At 41.0% G+C, this 22,457-nt stretch overlaps 1 protein-coding gene across 3 annotated transcripts in view; it reads right to left on the bottom strand.

Moving 5' to 3' along the window:
* The window catches only part of DCP1A (decapping mRNA 1A), a 31,730-nt gene extending 13,913 nt beyond the window's left edge, over window positions 1-17,817 (bottom strand). For all 3 annotated transcript variants that reach the window (XM_083869495.1, XM_083869496.1, XM_083869497.1), the window contains exons 1-5: window positions 17,677-17,817; window positions 16,755-16,795; window positions 14,883-15,010; window positions 6,572-6,638; window positions 1,980-2,118 (exon numbers count right to left, since the gene is read on the bottom strand). In XM_083869495.1, coding sequence (XP_083725621.1) covers window positions 1,980-2,118; window positions 6,572-6,638; window positions 14,883-15,010; window positions 16,755-16,795; window positions 17,677-17,811 — 510 coding nt within the window. In that variant the 5' untranslated portion in view covers window positions 17,812-17,817. The remainder of the gene's footprint in view (window positions 1-1,979; window positions 2,119-6,571; window positions 6,639-14,882; window positions 15,011-16,754; window positions 16,796-17,676) is intronic.
* Between the last annotated feature and the right edge of the window lie 4,640 nt (window positions 17,818-22,457).

Here is a 22,457-nt window from a genome sequence, read left to right as displayed (position 1 = left end):
CCTTCCAAATAAGTCAGTTACTTCATCCCATTAATATTGGCATACATTAGCTACAAGAGCTCCAAAATTAACGTGCCAGGGGTTGTTGCTAAAGCTGAGGTGGTCAAGACAACATTGCGCAAAGAAATTTGCTTGAAACATGACCAGTATTGTTCAATTCTGCTTTTCTGACTACTGCATGGCACTACAATCACAGCAGGCTCTGATAGGCTCACCACCAAGAGGTTCATTTATGGTTCATGTACACACAAAAAGGAAATAAAGTACTTATTCCAGTTTCCCTGGTGTTCTAAAAATATCAAGAAACAAACACACACATATACAAACCCAAGAAGTAAAGATAAAAACTCCCCAATTTTAAAGTAACTCTGCTGTAGCCCATGCCCTGCCTATTTCACTGTTGTATTATTGACACCACAGTTGTCTGTCCATTAAAATATCTGCATGCCAGTTCCTGTTCATTAGAATTTTGTCTACAGAGCTTCATCCATGATGTTTAGGAATTTTGTTTCTAGCAAAAGCTTTTCAGTAATCTCACATGAAAAAGATCTGAAAATTAGAAGAGAAGCTGGAATATTCCAAGTCATCCAACAGGCATTTGTTGGAAATGTGTGTTATCCAATACTGCAAGGACAAAGAGGGAGAAAGGCTTCATCACATCCAGGAGAGCACTACCAAAGCAGTGAATCCCTGTGGTATGGGTTTTTTCCCTTCTTTGCAAAACAACTTCAATTTCTTCAATCTGTCTAAATTGATACATCACTGAAAGATGAATCATGCAGGTTGTGATGTTGCCTTCTGTGATCTCACAAAAGCTGCTACTTGCAGAATGCTGGCCTTCATACAGAGACACCTTCTCCCCACACTGAACTGACACACATTCAGAATTAGTTGTTGTTTCATCTGTATTTTAAAGCATTAAAAGAACATATGAGTGATTTCCAGAAATTAGTATCTAGCCTGGGTCAAAGATCCAGTATTGTTTATCATATTGACCCAGCCTCAATGTACATCAGACAGTGACAGGTTAAGTTACTCATACAAGGTTTAATCGACATGCTGACTCTTCTCTCTTGATTCCACACTGTACTGTAACCATGTAGAATCTCACAAAGACTCAAATCCCAGGGACTCAAAGGAACTCTGCTGCACAAGCAACTCCTGGAAGGAATCAAGCACTGTACAACTGTGCTCCTTCCTTCTCCCAGCAGCACAGGCACAGAAGCCACCCCATGGTTCTGCAATGCAATACTCACACGTTTCTTTACTATGGCACATTCCTGTATTATTACACAGGGGAAGAGGTGTGTTCAGAATCTCTGTTTCCATTTTTGGATCTCCCACACATTACCTTTTTATTCACCCTGCATGTATGAATTTGGTCCTCATGACTATATAAAGTAATTCTTTTCTAAGAGAACCAATCTTCCTCATTATGTAATCTTGTGAATTTAGCACTGGCAAAGGATAACAGACTTTTCCTTCTGAGATGAATTAATTTGTTAAAGGGAAAAACAGTAGACAGGACAGAAGTAATAAACTGGGGAACAGAAAGACAAAGGAACAGTATTGTTACATTTAGTCTATAGCTAATAAGAAATATGTTTCATAGAGTCTACAAATGTACTGAATGACTCAGTCTCTAATACCACAAGACATCTTTTGAGACTAAGAAGAGACAGATGCTGTTGGGCACAATTTTTATTTGCTATTCCCAGAGACAAGATTTTCTCACAGCAGGAGAAATCGTTATAAAATGAGTCCACCCTGCTACACTTCAAGTTGGACCACAGGATCAGGATTCAATCCATCTTGCCTGAAATCACAGAACATTTCCTAGTACAGTGTCCCTGAGGGAGGGAACAACATATCAGTCTGAAAACAAGGCTACTGGAACTATTGCAGAGACTTCCCACAGTTTAAACAAAGCACAGCTGATGTGCTAAAAACTCATTTCCAGAAAAGAGACATTTACTTACTCGTTCATATTCATCCTTGGCTTTACTAAGCATTTCCAGGATGTCAATGGGCCTGTTTTCATTGCAGCCATTGGTCCTGCTGGGACTTCTTCTGTCCTGGGAAACTTGCTGTGACCTCTGAGCTTCTTGTTCAACCACTCTGTAAAAGGAAAGGAGAAACAGGATTAAAAAAATTAACTAGAGTGAACATCTTGCAAAAAGCAGTAAAGAAAAGAGTAGTCCCAGCACATTAACCCATTTTTCTGCCTGAATAAAAGCCTAACACATAGCTGACCAAAGTTACACAAGTTTTCATTTGCCACAAGGTTTATACAAGACAAATTGTCAAATGGTCTGTACGATTTATCTCCCATTCAGAGAGCACTGGTCTCTCTCTCTCACAAAGTTTGCCTACAGTAAACACTATAAAACTCTCATGTTTATACATTTTTACAATGAAATATGTGGACATCCATGCATGTGATACACAAAAAGCACATTTTACACTACAGACTAAGATATGATTTTTACTCTTTACTTCCTAACATGCATTTTTCCATATTTAGCCAAGTCAAACCATGTCATTCAACAAAATCTATTACCAAACATTTCTAGTTTAGGATGAGGCCTACCATTATGCAACAGACAGAGTAGGAAAGAAGAGAGCTGGCTCACACCAGATGTCTCTGGAATCAGTCTGTAAGAGGACTTAGAGCAAGTTACTCCTCACATCCCCACCTAAGGCTCCGGAAAGAACAGCAAACCATTTCCTTCTCAAGCTGCCCTGTTACTCCAATTACCTGCATTACCTCTGGTGCCTATGGTTCATTCACCCCTTCTGCTCCACCCCTGACTGCCTCAAGTATCCAAAATCTTCAATCTGAAGGGCAGGTAAAAGATGCAAGAGGCTGATGTGTACCTGGTCACTTCATTAATAAAAGTAAAAGCAGCATATACTCCTAATCCATATGCAGTTCAAAAGTTATACATGGCTGTGCAATGCGCTAAAGATTATCCTCTTGAAATAAACACTCACCAGCCTGTAATCCCTTCTTTTTTAAGCCTGCATTAATCAAATATGTTAAGAAAAAACAAGCACTGTAAACAGGGCAGAGCTCTGGAGCTGGCATGTCACTTGAGAACTCTCATGCTGTGGAACTGATGGCTGAGGGGGGAGCCAAGAGGTGCCATCACAACAATCACAGGAAGTGTCAATCATTCCAGCCTCCAGTTTCTTTGGGTCAGCTAGGATTCAGGAAAAACTTTAGATTTTATAGACTGTAATTATTTATATGCACCTCTACGTTGACATTTCTGAGGAAAAAATAGTTCAAGTTTTGCAAGTTTCTTCCCAGTTTTCTAGCTACCAAGCTCCTTTACTTCGCTAGAGTTTAGCTGTGTTTTGTTGAGAAAGAGTTAGATTTGGCTTTTAATAATCCAATGTTGTGTTCAGAATTTTTCATGCAACTTCTGATTACTTCCAGCCTTCTCTGTAAGCAGCAGTCACCTGGCAAGGTAACTTGCAGTAGGGAGGCCAATGTAACCCTGATAATTTCTGGGAACTGCAGCATGTGCTGGTTTGGATGAAGCAGCTCAATACTCCACAAGTGTTTCTATGGTGACACTCGGAGAGAACATTTTGTTCTGGCACCTCACATGGTCACCCAGTCCTGGCTTAGGACCTCTCTAAACTCAACTCCAAAACTAATGATGAGAATGAGCAAGGTAACATTTCAGCAAACCATTCTCTTAAGTGCCAGCATAATTGTATAAGAAAAAAGAAGCACTTCAGTTAAAGGGAAGATTCTGGGCAAAGTCACACATCCTGCCTTGCAGGCAAAGCAAAGGCTTCACTCTTGAGACTCTCCTTCTGCCTTAATCGGTAGGCCCAGAAGGTTTCAATAAAACATCCTTCTGTGAAAATAGTACTCACTGAACTCACAGCCAAACACCTTCAAGGAGTACATCCATTTCACAGAAATGTTTCATGAAAATTTCTGAAAAAGTTAATATTTTTCTCTACTTCATTATGAAGTGTTTGTTACTTTTTTATTTTTCTTTTTGAAGAATAACAAATTCTCTTCTCATCTAGGTAATTGTCTAACAGCTCAAACTCCATCTTCTGTCTTGTGCACATTACATTTCGATGGTGGTAATGGAATAAAATGTGAAACTGTATCCCCAGAACTCAGAGATTCTTTCCCAATTCTAGTCTGCTGCCTATATCTCAGAAGCCATTTTGGTCTGACTATCAGAACAGGGTAAAACAAGCTTATAAACTAAGCTAAAAATAACCCCCTACAAACTTATAGGTCACAATGCAATAGTTTTCTCAAATATTTGAAGCTCTCCAGCTTCTGCCCTACGTCTCCTAGAAAGCTCATCCTTCAATCAATCATCTTGACATAAATTAATTGTTTCTGAAATGAGGAGTTTGATGACTCCCATGAAATGTTTCCATTTCAGAAAATTCTAGAATTCTAAAAAAAAAAAAATCCCCAAGAAACCCCCAAAAACAACAACAACAAAACAACCCCAAACCAAAACAACAACAACAAAAAAACATATCACCAAAATTCCCCCCCCCCCTCAACCTGTAAATTAAATACCTAAATAATTTTCCTGGGGGGCAAAAAAAGTCAACTAATGCAAATCTGTACACTGAACATGCTCTGTGTGCAATCCAGGATTAAATCTTCTTTAAGCAAGGCCTGCTGTTTCTTTCCATTATATCCGATAGTGGAAGAGGCACACATTCCTTCAGGGACACAGTAGCTGCTGTGACACTTTTTTGAAGAGTATCTGGAGTTACAGCATTGAAAATATACCTGGCACAACCTCACAGAAGGGCAGGGGGAGGGAGAGAACGTGAGAAGTGAAGTCTGTGATTACAAAGCCTAATTTACTTTTCTTTTCGAAGATAAGCCACCAAAATATAAATGGATGGCCTGCAATCTTGTTAACTCAGTCTGGCACAATAAGGTCAAGTCGAATGCAGGGAAGAGAATGCAAATCTCCTTGGAACCTTTTATGGTTATGTTTTTGAAGTGCTGAAATATTATAAAGGCAGCACTCTTTCCTATCAGTGATTAAGAAAAACTCCAAAACTTAACAAGAGGGTGCAAATCCAAATTTCCATCTCAAAGACCAAAAACTACTGAACAAAATTAATACTCTGGGAAGAAAATGTAAATACTGCAATCCAGCCAAAGGGGTAAATTTGCTTTATGGACTGCTGTGCCATGGCTAGTCTGGTCTGTTACCTGATCACACTTTTTAAGACTCCTGAAGCATCTGCAGCCCATCGTTTGTGCTACAGTGACCAGACCAGTTCAACACCAAATGGACTCAAGGTTTGACATCTGAAACTCGGATCTGCACTGCAGCTGTGTGTGACAGAATATGGTTAGAGTTTCATGGGTTCAGCTCTCTCTCACACTTCAAACATTAACTTAATGCTTTTAGATTAGAAGAGAAAGCCATGTCCTTCTAATGTGCTGTTTATAAAGAGGAGAAGCAGTAACAGTTTTGTTATTTGTGCTGGTAACAACATCCAAGAGTCAGTTTCACACAATTATTTTCCATTAATCCTTAGATCTGGACAAACCAAGTAACAGTAAGAAGTCCAACGTAAGTAGGAAGAAAAAAAATAAAAGTGGGAAATGGGGTTATTAGGATGAGAAAAAAGAAAAAGAATTTAGAAAGAGATCTTGATACCAATGTCTGTCATTTGTGTTGTCTCTCACTGCTTCTGTGCAAAAATAGTAATTAAAAAAAAAAAAAAAAAAAGCCAAAATAACCCACTCCAAACCCCCTACGCTAAGAAATTAGAATTCAGCCTAAAATATCTACATTGTGACTCATTTTCATATAATTAAATATTACATATTTCCATGTAATTAAATTGTGCAAATCTTCAGGATGGCCCAACTGGCAAGCCCTGACACTCTGCTGAAGACATGCAAGAGATAAGAGGCTTCAGGAAAGCAGTAGCAAAGATAGCAAAGAGAAGCAAAACTGAGAAGGAAGGATGAGAAGACACCCTGGGCAGTACATTTGCATTTTGCATTTTAGCAAGAGTAACTAACAAAAAACCAGAAATTAGCAACACCAAGCTCGTATTATTTCACGGTTTTGCTTATTCTCGTCAACCCACTGTAATTGTAGAAAATTCTACCTGGTTCTCTAACTATTCTTTAATTTCTTCACTTCAGTCAATAATAAAACCTAAGCCTTAAAAACCCCAAACAAACCACAAACTCCAAGAAAAAAAAAAGCTCACCACAAAACTAACAAAAAACCCCCCAAATATTTATTTCATTACACTCTCTGCATTAGAAATTTTTTTGCCAGCATCCGTACACAAAATAGAATATAAAATATTACACAGTGTTCATATTTGATTTCTTTGGAGAATGCCAACTAATACTTCAAATCATTTTTTTATCACTCAACTGAAAATTTTAATGCTGCAGTTTTTTAAAATACAAAGTTGTAATCTTCATTAGTTAAAAAAACTTGTATGAGCAAGAATATTGTATTCCTTAACTTTTAGGAGTGAAGATTTAGTAAGTTCTAAAAGGCTTACAGAATAGTAAGGCCCCAGTACTTACTTGGCCATCAGTTTTGCTATTCGATGACAGTCATTCTTGTCATAAAACCAAATACTGTAAATCGACACTAGAAAACAAGAAAAAAAGCAAGTGTAAGAAAAAAAAGAGAAAAAAGTAATTAAATCAGTAGCAGAAAACCAGCAATCCATTAAATCTGCAACATATGAATTTCCATTGATTTCCATTGAAATGTTGTGTGTCACCACCTATTACTTATAAAGTAATCAGAAATAGCACATGTGCAAACATAAATACAACTTCAGTCAGATTAAATGGAAGAACGATACAATCTTGATACTGTTTGTAAATAAAAGTGGCAGGAAAATGTTCTAATCAGCAGGTGCCTTCTCACTACAGTTGCAACCTCCTTTCTTGAATTACTGACTTTATCATTTACGCTAGGTGAAGGAATATCCATTTTAAAAAAACACTGATTTTTAAATTTGTCAAATACAAAGACCAACATTAACATTTGAATTACAACATGACAGTTCAGTCAGAACCTCTCTAGACAGTTTCCTCTCCAGAAGGAAGCAGTACCAAAGCTCCCATCACAGATTCACATTCAAGGAACGTAAAACTACACTCATAGTCACCTCTGCACTTTGAAGGCACCAAGGGCAAAGCAATGAGAGGCAAAAGGGTTCAAGCTGAGCAGGACAGCCTCATTCTGGCTTTCAGAATAAGTAAAAGTCCATTGAAAGTTTGCAGAGTTGGAGCTCGACCACTGAGCCTCCATCAAAGGGAGAAACTTTGTCAGGAGTGCCATGAGCTGCTCCTGCCCCAGCAATCCTCCCAAAGGCCTTCACCCACACATCAGCTCCTCTCCTCACTGCCCCCAGCTGTATCAGCATCACAAAGCTCCACAATTCTCCTCAGAATGGTATTGAATTCAGCCCACAAAGCAGATTATTTTAAATCTTAGTTCACCTATGAAGTTTGTCAATGCATAAAGTGCTAGAACAAAGGCAATTGGACACTTTACACATTACCATTTAAAGTACTTTAATTTCTGAAAAAGATGCTTTCAGCCTTTTAAAACTCATCTTTATACCACAGTTCCTGTCAATGATTTTATGTAGCTGAAATCACTGATTATAAATACACTTAAAGTGAAGGAAAGGGGATTGTTCAAAAAAAAAAATTACACAACCACCTTCAGTTAGAGGTAGATTTTTATTTTACAATGAAATCCCTTTTTTCTTTACTCACTTTTTTTCCTCCACACGATACTCAAAAACTTCAAGGAAAGCCCAGTCAAAATTATGCCAAGCTATGCCAAAGAGGGCAATTATTTACCAAACTTTTTCTGGCCCTTTGACTTATCCCAGGCGTACTTTGTTGGGCCAAAAATCCTCAAGAAGTCAGGTATATATCTCATTTTTAGAATTAAAGCTGAAATGCTTGGATTTTCCTTCTTTTATTAAATAACAGGTGTATTAATTTGGATGTTTGTTTATTTGGAGGTTCCAGCTTAAGTAATAGATAACAAAGCTTTTCACATCATGAACAAAGAGACAAATGCACAAAAGACACAAGTCAATAAAAAGCATTTCATACATGTAGCCTACAATGCTTATGAAATGGTTCTATTAAATTCTGAAGTTTAATATAACTGGATTTTCTGCTGCATAGAAGCCTACAAAGTTTCCAGTTTGTTACATGACTAAAGAAGTAGCTCATATTTTAGCACTGAAGAAAATCTCTTTCCCTTCCCTGACTTCATTATCAGACAAATTGCCAAGAGGAGAAAGCTGCTTCAAAAGCATACTTGCTGAATAAATGAAGATAAGAAACTTATAATAATATCTAAATGGGACAAATGATAAAAGTCACACTCAATTCTGCCAGAAACAGGCCTAGACAAGACCACAAGTAGATCCAAATCTCAGTTTGGTGAGTGCAAGGCTTTCTTCCACTTTGTACTACTGGCAAGCAATCACAGGGAGTCACTGCAAAACAATCTTACACAACATTACAGAGACACAAAGCAGATTACAAACTAACTTGGGCATTAATGTAGGTACAGCCCAACAGGCTGGAATGTTTACCTTCCTCTCTTCAAGAGACCTCCTGTACTGCCAGTCCACCTCCCTTCCCCAGAAATGTGTGTCCCAACAGTATTACTATTACTATTTAACAGATATTTTCCTATATATACACTGTGCTTCCTTCCATACATGCAGCTTCAATTAAGAACATCCTTATAGCAAAGACAGAGTTGGCTCTTACCAGCTCTTTTTAAATATGTTATTTTTTTTGCTATACCCAGCATAAATATTAGCTGAACATTCCCATGTCTGATGGCACCTTTCTACTGCAGTTCTTGCAAGAGTTTCATCCAACAGAAGCCACTGAATTAAGTGACTAATTTTTCCATCCAGCTTTTCTATACTGAATGCTGGGCAGCATCTTTAACAATCACATACCAGTAGTTTGTAATCATCAGAAGCAAATCTTTCAGTAGGATTCACACTGCATTTTGCCATGCCTGAAGTAATGAGTAACCCATATCACAGACAAATCAGGTTTCATAAAACTTAAAGAAGTCATCCATTTTCTTCATATATATTCTTCTCTGACATGTCATTTTTGTTAGAAACACTGACCCATAAATATTTATCTAAACACATAACACTCAAATTCTCTCCAAACTTGTCTGGATCAATCCTTAAAACCTGATTAAAACTGAAATGGGAAACCAAAGAGCTTTTGAGAGAACAGAAGGATTATGGAAGACATCCTGCTCAAGCCTAACAGCTGAATAATACCAAAAGGAAGGACTTGGACTCTTCTATAATCTGGATTAAGAGTGGGAATAGCCAAGTGCCACTGGGAGACAGAAGCCTCATCTTCGGCAACATAAAATTGAGCTGCATCCCCAAATTGTAGTTTCACTTTGGCTCTCATTTTAAGTAAGCAGAAAGAGGCAGTGTCCCCACCCTCACACTCCTACAACTTTGTTAACCCATTGTACCCCAAGGGGCCCCTCTCCCTTTTGACAACTGGGTACATTTTAATTCAGACCAGATACTTGACCCTGTTTCTGTGTCACCTTCACAAAAGGCCATTGGAGCATAAGAGAGCACAAAGAAGGAGCTTGGGACACACAGGAAGGGAAAAGTTATAATGGAACTGTGTGCCACAGGAAGTGCACATGGATCATCAGCACTGCCAGTTTTGGGATTCCAGACACTGTCACTCCCTTCCCCTAGGCAGTTTAGCCATTTGTACAAATACACCTGCAACTCATCTAAAGAGACTATTTGTTTAAAACTTCCCTTAACTATCTGGAAGAGCTGCTAAAAGGGAGAGAAAAGTTTTATTTTACAGGTCCAATTTAGATGTTGCAGAACAACTGGAAGGAGGTTTTTTCAAACTCTTGAAAGAAAAGGACTCATATCTGAAACCCCTCCTATGATGTAACCATGGAAAACAATCCCATCTCACTTCCATAAAGAAAAGCACATATATGCATCATTTTATACCTCAAATAGAGTTTAGGGCAAAATGATATAAAGCTCTCTCTGTTAAAGCTCATATTTTTCCTAGTAGCAATGTCAGCTGAAATGCCACCTCTCCTCAGTCAGCTCTGTATCACTGACATTCTTCATATTTATTTCCGACACGTAGGTATTAGCCTGCCACATAGACTTATACACCATCAGAATTAATGGAAAAAGTTCCTCTCTTTTCTATTGTTTTGAATTCCTGAAGCTACTTCACAAATATATCACACAGCACAAGCAGGAGCATGGAGTAATTCAGCAGGTGCCAAACAGCATCCAAGCTCAGGAAGATTTTTACTGCCATCTGAGTATTATATGGAAAGAGAGGGATTGCTGCTTTGCAACCTGAACCACAGAAGAAAACCTCTCACACTTAGAGTGCCATCTTTCAGGTCAAATGATGTATTTTTAGAACTTCTTCACAGTTTTCAATCATTCCTCCCCTCCCCCAGCTTGCATTGCTTCTCCTGCTATTAAGATATGAAGAACAGGCTCCTTTCTTATCTCAGACTAAACCACTGGGTTAATGTACTTGCTGGAGAGCCAAGCAGCCTCAGCAATCACAGAGATATGTCACACTTAATGGAACATGTGTGATAACAAGAGACTTTCCTTACCAGTTCTGAAACCCGTCAGGAGCTCTTTGAAACACTTCTAATGCAACTCATTTCGCTTTTGCTGTTCAGGATACAAGTTGTTTTCATCAATAATACAACAAGCCCAGAAGACAGCACTTTGTAACTGGGTTTTTCACTTAAATGTACAAGCCTCTCCAAAATCCATTATTTTTGTATTACTAACTCTTACCTTGGACAAGAATAAGAAGCAAGGAAAAAACCACACCACCGCAAACAAAAACCCCACAGCAAACAAGGACTATTTATTTTAATACCCAACCTGTATGCTAAACATTTGTCTTTTCAGCACCATGGAAATCAGCCTGCCTGACCTCCCAAGTGAACTGGCTTGGATTAAAAAACCTTTTAACCAAGACCAACACCACCGATACAAAGGAAAAGTTATAAATGAGAAAGGCTCAGAAGAATCTTTCCTGCAGACTTTAGGAGGTAAGTTCACCAGTGCTTAAAACTTTGACTAATTTTCCTCAATTATTAAGCATCTATTAACTAACAGGTCCAGATTTTCACATTACAGATTGAGAGGAAGTACTGAACTTCAGACTGTTATCACTGTTACTGGCTGAAATGTATGCATTTTAAAACAGAGTTTAACATGCTTTCTGCATAACACAGATGAGAAAACAAGCTTAGGTTAATTTTAAAAAAAGGTCAATGGGATTCAGTATTTCATGAACAAATACTCTGAATACTCTAAAGAATGTGCATGTGTCCAGAGGGAGAGTTCAACAAGGACCAAATATACTCAACAATACCTATTCCAGACTAAGAAACAATAAATAACATATTATGAAGTATAATTTCACAATTTTTACCTTTTAAGAGTAATTCTAAATTTAAAATATGTTACAGTAAGTCAAACAATCTCTTTTAAATTTGGCAATTTCTTGATCTGTTTATGTTTGGAGATACTTGCTTTCCTTAATTCTTTATAATAATGAAAACAAGAATACCTTTTTTCTATTTACCACTGCAAGTGGTATAATGCGTCACAGTTTCTAAGTTACATTCTTATCATTTTTGCTTTAGGGTCTTATGCCCCAGAAATAAATGTGTAAGTTCTGGAGCAGTGTTATATCCAACTTTTTGAGTTCAGTATTCTTTTGGGGTTGGAACCATATTATGAAGCCAGAATAATTTTGAGAACAAAAATTCTGGAGTGAGGAAAGATTTCCTCATTAAAAGCTGAAATATGAGAAAGGTAGCACTGGCATGAGAGGGAGCAGAATTCACAGAATAACGAATAACAAATTGACTCAAGTGTCTTCCATTTTGCTCAGAGAACAGCAAAAGGCAGATAGATAAGAAAGGTACTTGTATCTGTTCTCCTTCCAGAATGCTCATGGAAGTTCCCTTCATGCCCCACCCTGCAAAAATGGGAGGACTCCTCCCAAGAGCTGTGAAAATCAGTAATTTCCCGTAAGAATAAAATGGCAATTAGCTGATCTTGGTCTAAGAGTATGAAAATGCCTCTGTGCAATTGGATAAAGTATCTCACATTTGCAGCTTAACAAAGTAAGTTCTGATACACAGCAAACCAACAATTCCTTTGTATAGTAAGAGTGCTTGAAGAAATTAAACTACAAAGGAACAGTAAAATTCCACCAAAATATTATGATCTAGTATGACAGGGAAATCATTCTTACATCCTCCAGCCAAGCAAAAACAATGCTTGTAGACTGCTTGCAAAGTTCCTCACATTAGCAGCTCTGCACAGAGTGGAGTAGGTTACTCACTGTCCTCAGGACAGCTCTTGTGCTGCTGAAGACGGAAGTGCCAGAGGTTTGATCTGCTGCACAAAACAGACTTGGCCTTATTATCTTCTTAAGTCAAGACAGAATCCCAGAACAAATTGAAAACATGAAGTTTGTAAAAGAGTAGTACCACATTGAATGTAAATATTGTTGACATGAAACCTTCCCCAAATGCATAGTGACATAATTTTGCTTTGATCATCTTCTACTGTTTATACCACGCCCTGGTGAAGCACAAATCTCTCTATTTGTTACTGATCTTGTTACAAGGTATGCTTGTCTCTGCCAAACAGCACTATTAACATAATTTCAGGTTTTTACTGGATAGTCTGAGTCACTGCCCATCTGCAAGCTACAGAAACAGAATCAGAATTTAATCACTAAGCAACCCTTAACAGGGCAACTTACTCATAAAGGGTTTCTAATGATGGCAGTAGATTTCTTTAAGGATGCAATAACAGCCACTCTACAAGACACAGCGTTGTGCAAGGGGAAGCTTTTCCTTACACAAACTAGCAGGCCATCCTCTTTCAGTCATTAAGGGATCTCAGAAGAACTTCACCTTAAGCCATTAGAGACACACGACATAAAGCCCTTGGAGATACACATTATACTAACCCCTGGCTTAAACCTCTGATTAGAATTAGGTCCAAAAATGCAAAGGTTTTTCATGCCAGCAGGCAACTGAGTGGAAGTGGAGATCTTTCCACATGAAGAGAACTTGGACAAGAAACCCCTGATCTACCCAGACAAACAAAACACACACATGTTGAAATTTGTCTGCAAATCCCAAATACTATGCAAATAGAGGCAAACAGCTTTAACACAATTCAACTACATAATTTGTATTCTAACTCTTTCAGAGGACAGAAAATTTGGAAAACCTTATGTAAGGAAAATAAACCAAAACAGAACAGCCTAATGCAAAATGTAAGGGAGTTAGTGGTGTGGAAATTATAAAGAATAAAAAGCTTAGATGCCATTTTCAATGCTTTTAAGCTTGTATTTGAACAAAGCAAATACTCTCAGAGGGCAAAAACTCATCTGCAGTTTATTTCTGGCACATGAGAAAATAAATAGCAACATACTAACTGCATTTGATATCTTCCACCTGCAATCACTGGAGACAGGATGGGGTAATGGAAGAAAGGACAGTTTCTGACCAAAGTCTTTTAAAACGCCAATGGCAAAGAAATAAGAGGAAAAGAAATACTCCTGATTACTTCAGAATGTAATTCCCACATCCAGTCTGTAATTTTTTCCTTGCTGACCTTTGTATGAATTCCTTCCTTCCTTGTACTATTCTATGTCATATTAATCCTAAACCCATGACCTTCCCACACTGGTGTCCCACAGGAAAAGGAGAGCTTTTATCAAGGAAAGGAAAATAATTGGCTTCAAGGGTTTCTAATGAATTCACATACAGCCTTCTCTGATTACAACTACCTTGAAAGGAGCTTGTAGCAAGGTGGTGCTTGCTCTCTTCTCCCAAGTAACAAATGAACAGCCTCAAGTTGTGCCATGGGAGGTTTAGATTGAGTATTAGGAAAAGCTTCTTCAGGGAAAGAATTGTCAAGCCCTGGAACAGACTGCCCAGGGCAGTGATGGCGCCACCATCCCTGGAAGTATTCAAAGGATGTGCAGATGTGGCACTGAGGGGTGTGGGTTAGTGGTGGACTGCACAGTGCTGGGTTAATGGTTTGATGGGATGATCTTAAGGGTATTTTCCAACCTAAATGATTCTGTGATGCCTTCCCTGAAGTGATCCTCTAGTCACTGTCACACACCATGGTGATTCCACAGCAGCTCCTGCTTCCTTATACCATCAGCAGTTCCAATAAATGAATCAACTTCTTGCCTGCCTTATGTCACCAACCTCACAGCTGCAATTCTTTCCTGACACCTTCAGGTTCATCCTATCCCCACTGTCTCCATCTACAGCTCCTCTTTCTTCCAATCTGTTTAAACACCCTACTTAGTACAGTGCTTTTCCCAACCTGTTGCCAGCCACTTCTCTAACCTCCTAGACTTTTCAACTTACTGACCAGTTTTGACTTTTTCCTCTTTGTGACACTTATGGAATGAAGATTACTAAGATTATGAAACAGAGGAAACCATCTGCCTTAGGCTGTTCTTTGCCACCATGATGGAATCTATCCTACTTCTTACAGATCCCAGAGGCTTCCAAGGGGAAAAAAGGATGGGATTAACATTTGACTGGTTTATTAGCTACACCAAAGCACAGCCAAAGCAGTGTTCCCATCTGTAACTCAAGGGGACATTTTGATAGGAGGGAGACTTGTTTAGATTTAACCTATCAGATCATTAATTAAAGACCAGAGCAATGTTGCACTTCGGTAGTATATTCACTTTTTTGGAATTTATTTGGATTAGAGAAAGTCATACTCACAGCTGGCATTTCTGTAGAGAAGAAAAGGTTCATGGAGCTGAAACTCCAAATCTTTATTTACTGGTTCAACCAGGTTGTGCATATTCAGTCGATTCACAATCGTAAAACCATGATAAGGAGAAGCAGACCTATTGTGTCAATTAAAAACAAAACCAAGGATTAATACCTTCATTAACAGAAGTAACTTTCTGAAACCAAGTTATTAATTAATCTTCAAATTTCCATTGCTTTATCATGTGAAGCTTTGGCAGTCCTGAAGCTCTCACAGTTGTTTTTCTATTCCATTTCTCGGCATGCCACCTAATTTCAATTTCAAACTGCACTTACCTCAAAGCAGGATTAGGATTAACATTGCAGTCCTACACTGCTAAACTGCTGAATCAAAGATATGCCTCTGAAAAATCTATTCAAAAAAACTGGGGCAGGTCCAGCATTAAAATGCAAATGTATTCAATACTTGACATAAGATCGTTTTGAGGCATTTTACGATTTTTTTATTAGAGGAGAAAAACCAAACCACTTACACAGCACCATTACCTTAACTGTAAACAGACATGACAATAAAAAAGAGCTGCTGTCTTAAATAGCATGAAGTACAGGGGGAACCACAAACAGCAATTTCTTTCTAAAGGGAGACTCTGGGAATAAGGACATAACCCAGTGTCCTGAAAGTAAATTATTCAGAATTGTACTGCTTAGTGAAGCAATTTTTATTTATCTAGACTTTTGCAGGACACCAGGTACAAAAAGGGAACACTGAGCAAGCATTGAAAGTTCAAGGTAGTTTTAGATCTGTTTTCTCTTGCTGCATGAATGTCCTGTCAGCACTCAACTATGCCTGTAAGCTTGTATATAATCAACAACAACAGCACAATGAAGGCAGGCTGAAAATCAGACACAATTAGTTGGTAAATATAAAGATTTTCTGTAATGCTGCGGCCACCTTTACCTAATGATCGACCCAAAAATCTGTCAAGAGCTTCCAAGGACAGGGTAAACAACCATTACCATCACAAGTGAGTCTCTTAATGCACCTCTCAGAACTTGTTTGAAATCATCAGCCAGTGACACTAGAAGCTTTTATTTTTTGTTTTGCTTTGCTTTTTAAAAAAAAAGTTTGGTTCACTTTTTTACACTAAGTATTTCCAAGCTGGGAGCTGAAGTAACAGGATCTGGTTACTTAAATCCCTACATGGTGACAGAATAAAATATTGTAACGACCAAACTATGACAGCCTGTTTCAGGATGGCTTAAGTCTGCATTATTTCTATTTCTTATCTTCAACTAAGTGTTTTTTTACTTTAGATTTTTTTTTATTTTTTAATTTAAAACTTGAACTCATGGTTGATTTTATGTGCTGGTTCTCCTCCTCACCCTTTTCATCCGTCCTACAGAACTGGAAATTTCTTCCATGGTTTTTATGAGGAAATCAAATAGCCCTCAAAACCAGACACTATGAGCTCTCCAGCTTTTTTCCCAACTTCATCCATTCACAGAAATTAATATTCCAGGAGTAAATTAAAACACATTATTTAATTTCTAATCTCTACTGTTTTCATAATCAACTTTATGGATTTTAGGAGACAAAAGGAGTAATAAAATAAGCTCAATAAACCAGTTTTTGATGTGGGTACATACACAGCATTCAAGTTTTATGCTTTCTCAGCAGTACTTTTAGGGGCTTGTGACAGAGTCGTTCACCCATGTGCAGAGTTTATTCTTTTTGAACGAGTACACAGCAGTTAACAGCTGGACAAGCAAAAAATAATGAGTATGAAAGCTCTGCAGGAAACCACCTGGAGTTTGTTTTCTTAAGGAAAACAAACATCACCACCACTATATCCCCCCCTCCCCCAAAAAACCAACCCTTACCTTCTATACACAAATAAGGTCCCTTCTATGTCGGTTTTCTCCTACAAAAGACAACAAATGCACTTCAGGGATGTGCTTGTTCACACAGTTATGCAGGTTTTGGACAGTGACTTAAAATATCCTTATCTTTCCATAAAGATTGACATCACAGGTCTAAAAAGATGCTCTCCTATTTAGACTTTGTTCACTCTCTCGATTTGCCGATATGATACATACACAGTGTTCCACAACCTCCCCGTGCTGAGCTCTGGGGCAGACTCCCAACATCGGAGAGGTTTTGTTCCAATTTCACTGCAAGGACGGCAACAACAGCACACCACGGCAGAACCACGGGCCGTGGTTTTGTGTCACACTCCAGCCTCCAGAGCAGCGCTCACCACGGGCGCGTAAAGCTGGGGCAGCTTCGGGCTCCCCGTGACAACGGGAAGTTCCCCGTACTCCCATTTTTATGGCTCTGGGAAGAACCCGGTGGTCAAGCCAAAGCCGTGCTTTAATGCAACGACGAACACTCTCATCTTTTAAATCCCCTCCTTCCCCAATTAGGGCTCTGTGCAACAGGCAGGAGCAACAACAACAACAAAGCACGACTAAAAAAAGAGAAAAAGCCAACGGCCACCAGGAGCCAAAACGCCCTCCAGCCCCAGCACTGCCCCGCTCCGAGGGGGAGCTGCGCCGCCTCCCCGAGCGCATACACGGTCTGGTCTCTTCCTTTTCCTCCCCTCTCCCTTCTCCTCCACTTCCTCCCCTTTCTCTCCTCTCCTCCGCGCCTCCTCTCCTCTCCCCCAGCACAAACGGGGTGAACGCACCCGGACCCCAAACTTCCCCCCGGGCGAGCGCAGCCCCGCGCGGGCCCCGTGCGGACGCGCGGGGCCAGGCGGCTGCCGGGGCGCGGGCACGGCCGAGCCCGCCCCGCCGGACTCACCCACTCGTTATCCTTGGGGCTGAAGCTGTAGAGCGCGACCTGACCGGTCACGTCGGCGATGCCGGTGATAAAAGGGTCGTGCTGCCGCAGGGCCGCCAGGCTCATCTCCTGCCCCGCTCTGCCCGCCGCCTCCATCTTGGATCCGGGCAGCCCCGCCCGCGGAACGGCGACAGCCGCGCTGGTGCACCGGCGCACCCGGCCCCGCCGCCGGCCGGAGCGCCCGGCCCGCGCCTGCAGTTCCGCCCGCCGGCCAGGGCCTCCGCCCCGCGCCTCCGGGCCCTTCCCGGGGGCTTCTCCTCAACTCAGGACCCCTCAGTCCCTTCCCGGGGGCTTCTCCTCAACTGAGGACCCCTCAGCCCCTTCCCGGGTGCCTCTTCTCAACTGAGGACCCCTCAGCCCCTTCCCGGGTGCCTCTTCTCAACTGAGGACCTGCAGCCCTTCCCGGGGGCTTCTCCTCAACTCGGGACCCCTCAGTCCCTTCCCGGGTGTTTCTTCTCAACTCGGCAGCCCCAGCCCTTTCCCGGGGGCTTCTCCTCAACTGGGGACCCGCAGCTCTTTCCTGGGTGCCTCTTCTCAACTCAGGTCCCCGCTCCTCCCTCGCAGCTCCGGCGATCGGGGGTTTGCAGGCCCGTGGGCTTTGGGCAGGGCCGCGCCCCGCGACGCGCCTGGGGCAGGGCTGAGGGCTGGCACTCGCATCTTGTTGTTATTTATTTACCCCGTTAGTAAAGGCTCCCGAGTTTACTGCAGGCTGCCTTGAGAAGTGCGGCGAGCTGGGTCAGAGGCTCAGGAACTATCTTGCAGCACTTTGAGGGTGATGCTGTTGGATCCCGTGTCTGTCATTTTGTGGTGTATCAGCATTTCACGGGCTGCCGTGGGATATGGAATTTTCAATGTTTTAGAAGAACTTGGAGATTAAATATTTCTCTCCAGTGTAGTAAACATCCACAGATACGTTTCTCAGGTAAAGTAAAAGTACACAGGACAGTAAACTGTCATATGTAAAGCAGAGTGCTGTGTAGTACATATCTACGTTTGCTGAAACAAGAACAAAGTAACATGCAGTGGACTGAGGTTTTTCCTGCATTTTTTTTCAGTTACTGGTGATTTTAGGAACAGGATAGTATAGAATATTCATCAGGACCAAGGCATGAATTACTTTCAAGATAAGATCACCCAGGTTCAAGTATCTTTGTAGCATTTTGTGCAATCAGACAGAAAAACTCCAAGTTTGTAAATTTCTAAACCAAAACTTGTTTATGGCAAGCTCCCAATCTTCCTGAGAATTTAAAGAATGTGTGCTATGCTCTGTATTAGCACAGGTCAGGTTGTTCTTTGGTGCAGGTGGACAAACTTAATTTTAGTGCATCTTTACAAAACAGTCCTTTCCCATGATGGCTGACATTTAATGCACAAACTATAAACAAGGACCCAGCAGTTGGGTGGTTCCATAAAAAGTCATTCTGACAAGAAGTGGAAATATCAAGTTCCAACATAATACAATTTTTTAAATTGTAAAGCTTTTGGGGCAGAACAATAATGTTTTGGTGTCAAAGAGTTCTAGTATAAAGTAAAAATGCATTTCTTAGGGAAAAAGTAATCTAGACACAAAACTCTGTCCTAGTAACTCACCCTTGAACCCCAGGGCAAAAGCATCAGTAAAAAACCTCAACAAAAGTCACATGGAATGTTATGAATAAATGGGCGGAGATAATATTAATCTCCTTAAAATGCCTTTATTAATCAGCTCTTATAATGGTTGCTCGAGGGGTTTTTGGCAGCTCGTGCGCCGTGGAGGAGGAGGGTCCTTTCAGCTGTGCTGCATGAAGTTCAACAGAGCTGGAGAACTCGTCCCTCGCGGGGAGTAACCCCAAAGTTCTGAATTGCTTTTGTTTTCTTTGGGAGTCTCACTTCTGGTTTGGCACTCTTAAGTCACAGCCAGTCACAGAAACTGGAAAAATCAGTTCCCCCGATACTTTAGGGTCTACACGACTCAGCATTGGTTCCTGTGTGTTTTAATTTTACTTAGTTTTATTTTTATAAGGGGTTTCTGGTGTTAAAAGAGTCCCAAGATGCACCTCGGACTTTTGATTTGCATGTACAGGGTTGCCTTCGGGCAGCAGGGGCTGCGGGCTCTCATGGCAGTTTCGCAATTCAATATGGCGTTTTGGAGGTTTCGGTGGTGGGCAGCACCAGGGCTGTGAGGTGGGGACAGAACGTGGCGGGCGTGGGTTCCCCTTTCTTGGAGCGGGGTGGCAGTCTGGGTGCGCCCGGCGACGCGGCACAGGAGCTCATGGACACGCCATCTAGCAGCGGTGGCCGGCCGCCCATCGGCCGCGCCACGTGGTAGTTTTGCGGGCTTTGGGGTTTTTCCGCGCCCGGGTTGGGCTGGGCGGGCGACTGCTTGGCGGCTGGAGCCGCGCCGGGCAGGCGGCTCCGCAGGCTCTGGCATCCCCCGTGCCGGGCTCGGGGGGAGCGGCCAGTTTTTTTCTCCCTCTAGGCCCCGGCGGCGGCAGCAGGTGGGGGCCGCGGCTGCCGAGCTTCTTTGAAGGGAACCGGCTCTCACTTTCAAGGTTTGCTTTTAAGGTGGTCTGGGGGTTGCTACGGAGGTGGCTTTTTACTGTTACATTACAAGATAAACATTCCAAATTTCATTTTTATCATGGAATATCTTAGAGCTCCACAAATTGTCCATGTCCTTCTAATGGTTTCGCTACAGGAGAGCCTAATCCATATAATCCATAAAATTTGGGTTTTCACTAGTTCTGTAGTGTTTGCTCTTAAAGGCAATACTTTGACGTAAAATGTCTCATTATTCACTACAAGTTTATATTAGAGAATGACAAAAAGAGGAAGTTAAAGTTTGAAAACTATTTTATAGAGCAACAACATTCTAAGAACTCAACTGTAACAGAAAGAAAATGACAAAAACTTTTTAGAAAAACCTGTTTCTATATGGCACGTTAAACGTCTGCATCAAACTGCCCCTTTCTGCAAGATTACTGTAAAGCAAAGTTAGGGTTCTTTCAAATTAAAAAACTTATTGGCAAAGGAAATTTTCTGCTGTGTGAGATCTCAGTTGTGAAAACTGCTTGGCTTCATCTTGCATTAAAAGTGAATCACAAGGAAGAAAGAAAGGGAAGCAGTGGTTTCTGGTTATGGATTGTTTTCCTCCTTCATCTGCTATTTCCAGTTCTGCATTTCAGTCAGTTTATTCTCCCTACCCATCTTCAGTGTTGTTGCATTGGAATAAAATATTCTGTATCAGAAATGATGCACTGTGTGTCATCTGCCTCCTCAGCCTTGAAGCACAGCAAGGTGTGTGTACAGGCAGAGTCTCAGGGTATACTGCAAAGTTGTACCTGCTGTGAGGTGTGTGCTGTGAGGGTTGTGTGGTGCAAATCTCCTGGCCCTGTGCACAGCTGTGCTGGGGAAATGTTCCTCTCTCACTCCCTGTTCCTGGTTCTTGCACAGAGCCAGGCGCAAATGGGATGATGCACACGATGCCCTTTTCATGTTTTCTCTGTGAGTGGGACAGATTCCATTTGTGTTTCAACAAGTTAAGAGAACATTGTGTTTTATAGTTCACTATAAAGCCTGCTGAGGTTTTATAGGACAGGACATGATAATTTATTACCCTCAGTACTGTTGTCTACTTAATTTATTTTAATATTAAGGTAGATGAAATAATAAACCCCCTATTTTTCTCTTTCATTTGCTCGTGGTGCCATGGTTGGGTCTCTATTGCTCTGTTGTTGAGCATTTTCCTCATTTGTATAAATACGGTATAAACTGCTGTTGTGGTTTGAAAAGCAAAACGAAGGAGAGGCTCCAAGTCAGAGATATAATTTAATAAGAAAAAAGGTAAAAAGGTAAAAATAAAATAAAATAAATGCAATAGCACAAAGGATCACTGACAGAGTCAGAATACAACCTGAGCAGGGTGGTGGAAGCAGTCCAAGTGAGGTGCTCTTCCTGAAGCAGTGATCCTGTAGAAAGATCTGGTAGCTCTGCTCCTCTGGGAATCCAGTGGGTAAGTGCTACTTGCACTGTCCCACATACCAGCTTATATCCAGGTGAGAATGCTTGGCTTCTCCCCCTGGGCAGAGCATCTCACAATAGGATGAGGAGTTGTGACGTGGGTCCTTGATGGCCCGTTAAACAGAGGTAACTCCTGGAGGGAGTTACCTGTGACTCATGGGCCAGGCGTTAATAGGCCATGAGCAGAAGAGGCAGGGGCTTGGGAAAACACTGCCCCACCTGGTTTCAAAAGTTCATGAAGATGGTGATAGAACAAATACTTTGTGTACATCCTACACTGCAACCCAGGACAACTGCTCAGGTTGTGTAGTTGCCTTCCCTGGCAGTTGTTGTGCTTTTTGGAGGGCCCAGTGGATCAGCAGCCTTTCCTGGGAGTTCCAACTTGCACTGTGCTCTCTCTGCACTGATGCTGCAGCCACAGGTGCCTTAGTACATATTCACGGGGACAGGTACATGTTTTTAGCTGTGTGAAATCTTTTTCCTTCTTCAGAGGAAAGTTTTCCAAATTGCTGCATATTAACAGCGCTATAGGGCAGCAGTGTTAATCCAAACAATTAAAATTGGTGGGGTAGGATGGTGTGTGAAGGGACTCCAGATTTAGCAGGATCATCACATGGAAATGACAAGGCTTAGGAGGATTGTTCTGGGACTGCTGACTTACCCAGTTGTAGGTATAGGATTTTTTCCTGTTTCCATGCTCTGTATAAAACAGAGATAACAGAGAACTACTTTGCATAGCATCT

Source organism: Zosterops lateralis (assembly GCF_965231275.1).
Source record: "Zosterops lateralis genome assembly, chromosome: 11".
NCBI classification, from domain to species: domain Eukaryota; kingdom Metazoa; phylum Chordata; class Aves; order Passeriformes; family Zosteropidae; genus Zosterops; species Zosterops lateralis.
The sequence above is the reverse complement of the archived record's forward strand: the minus strand, read 5'-3'. Positions and strand labels throughout refer to the sequence as shown.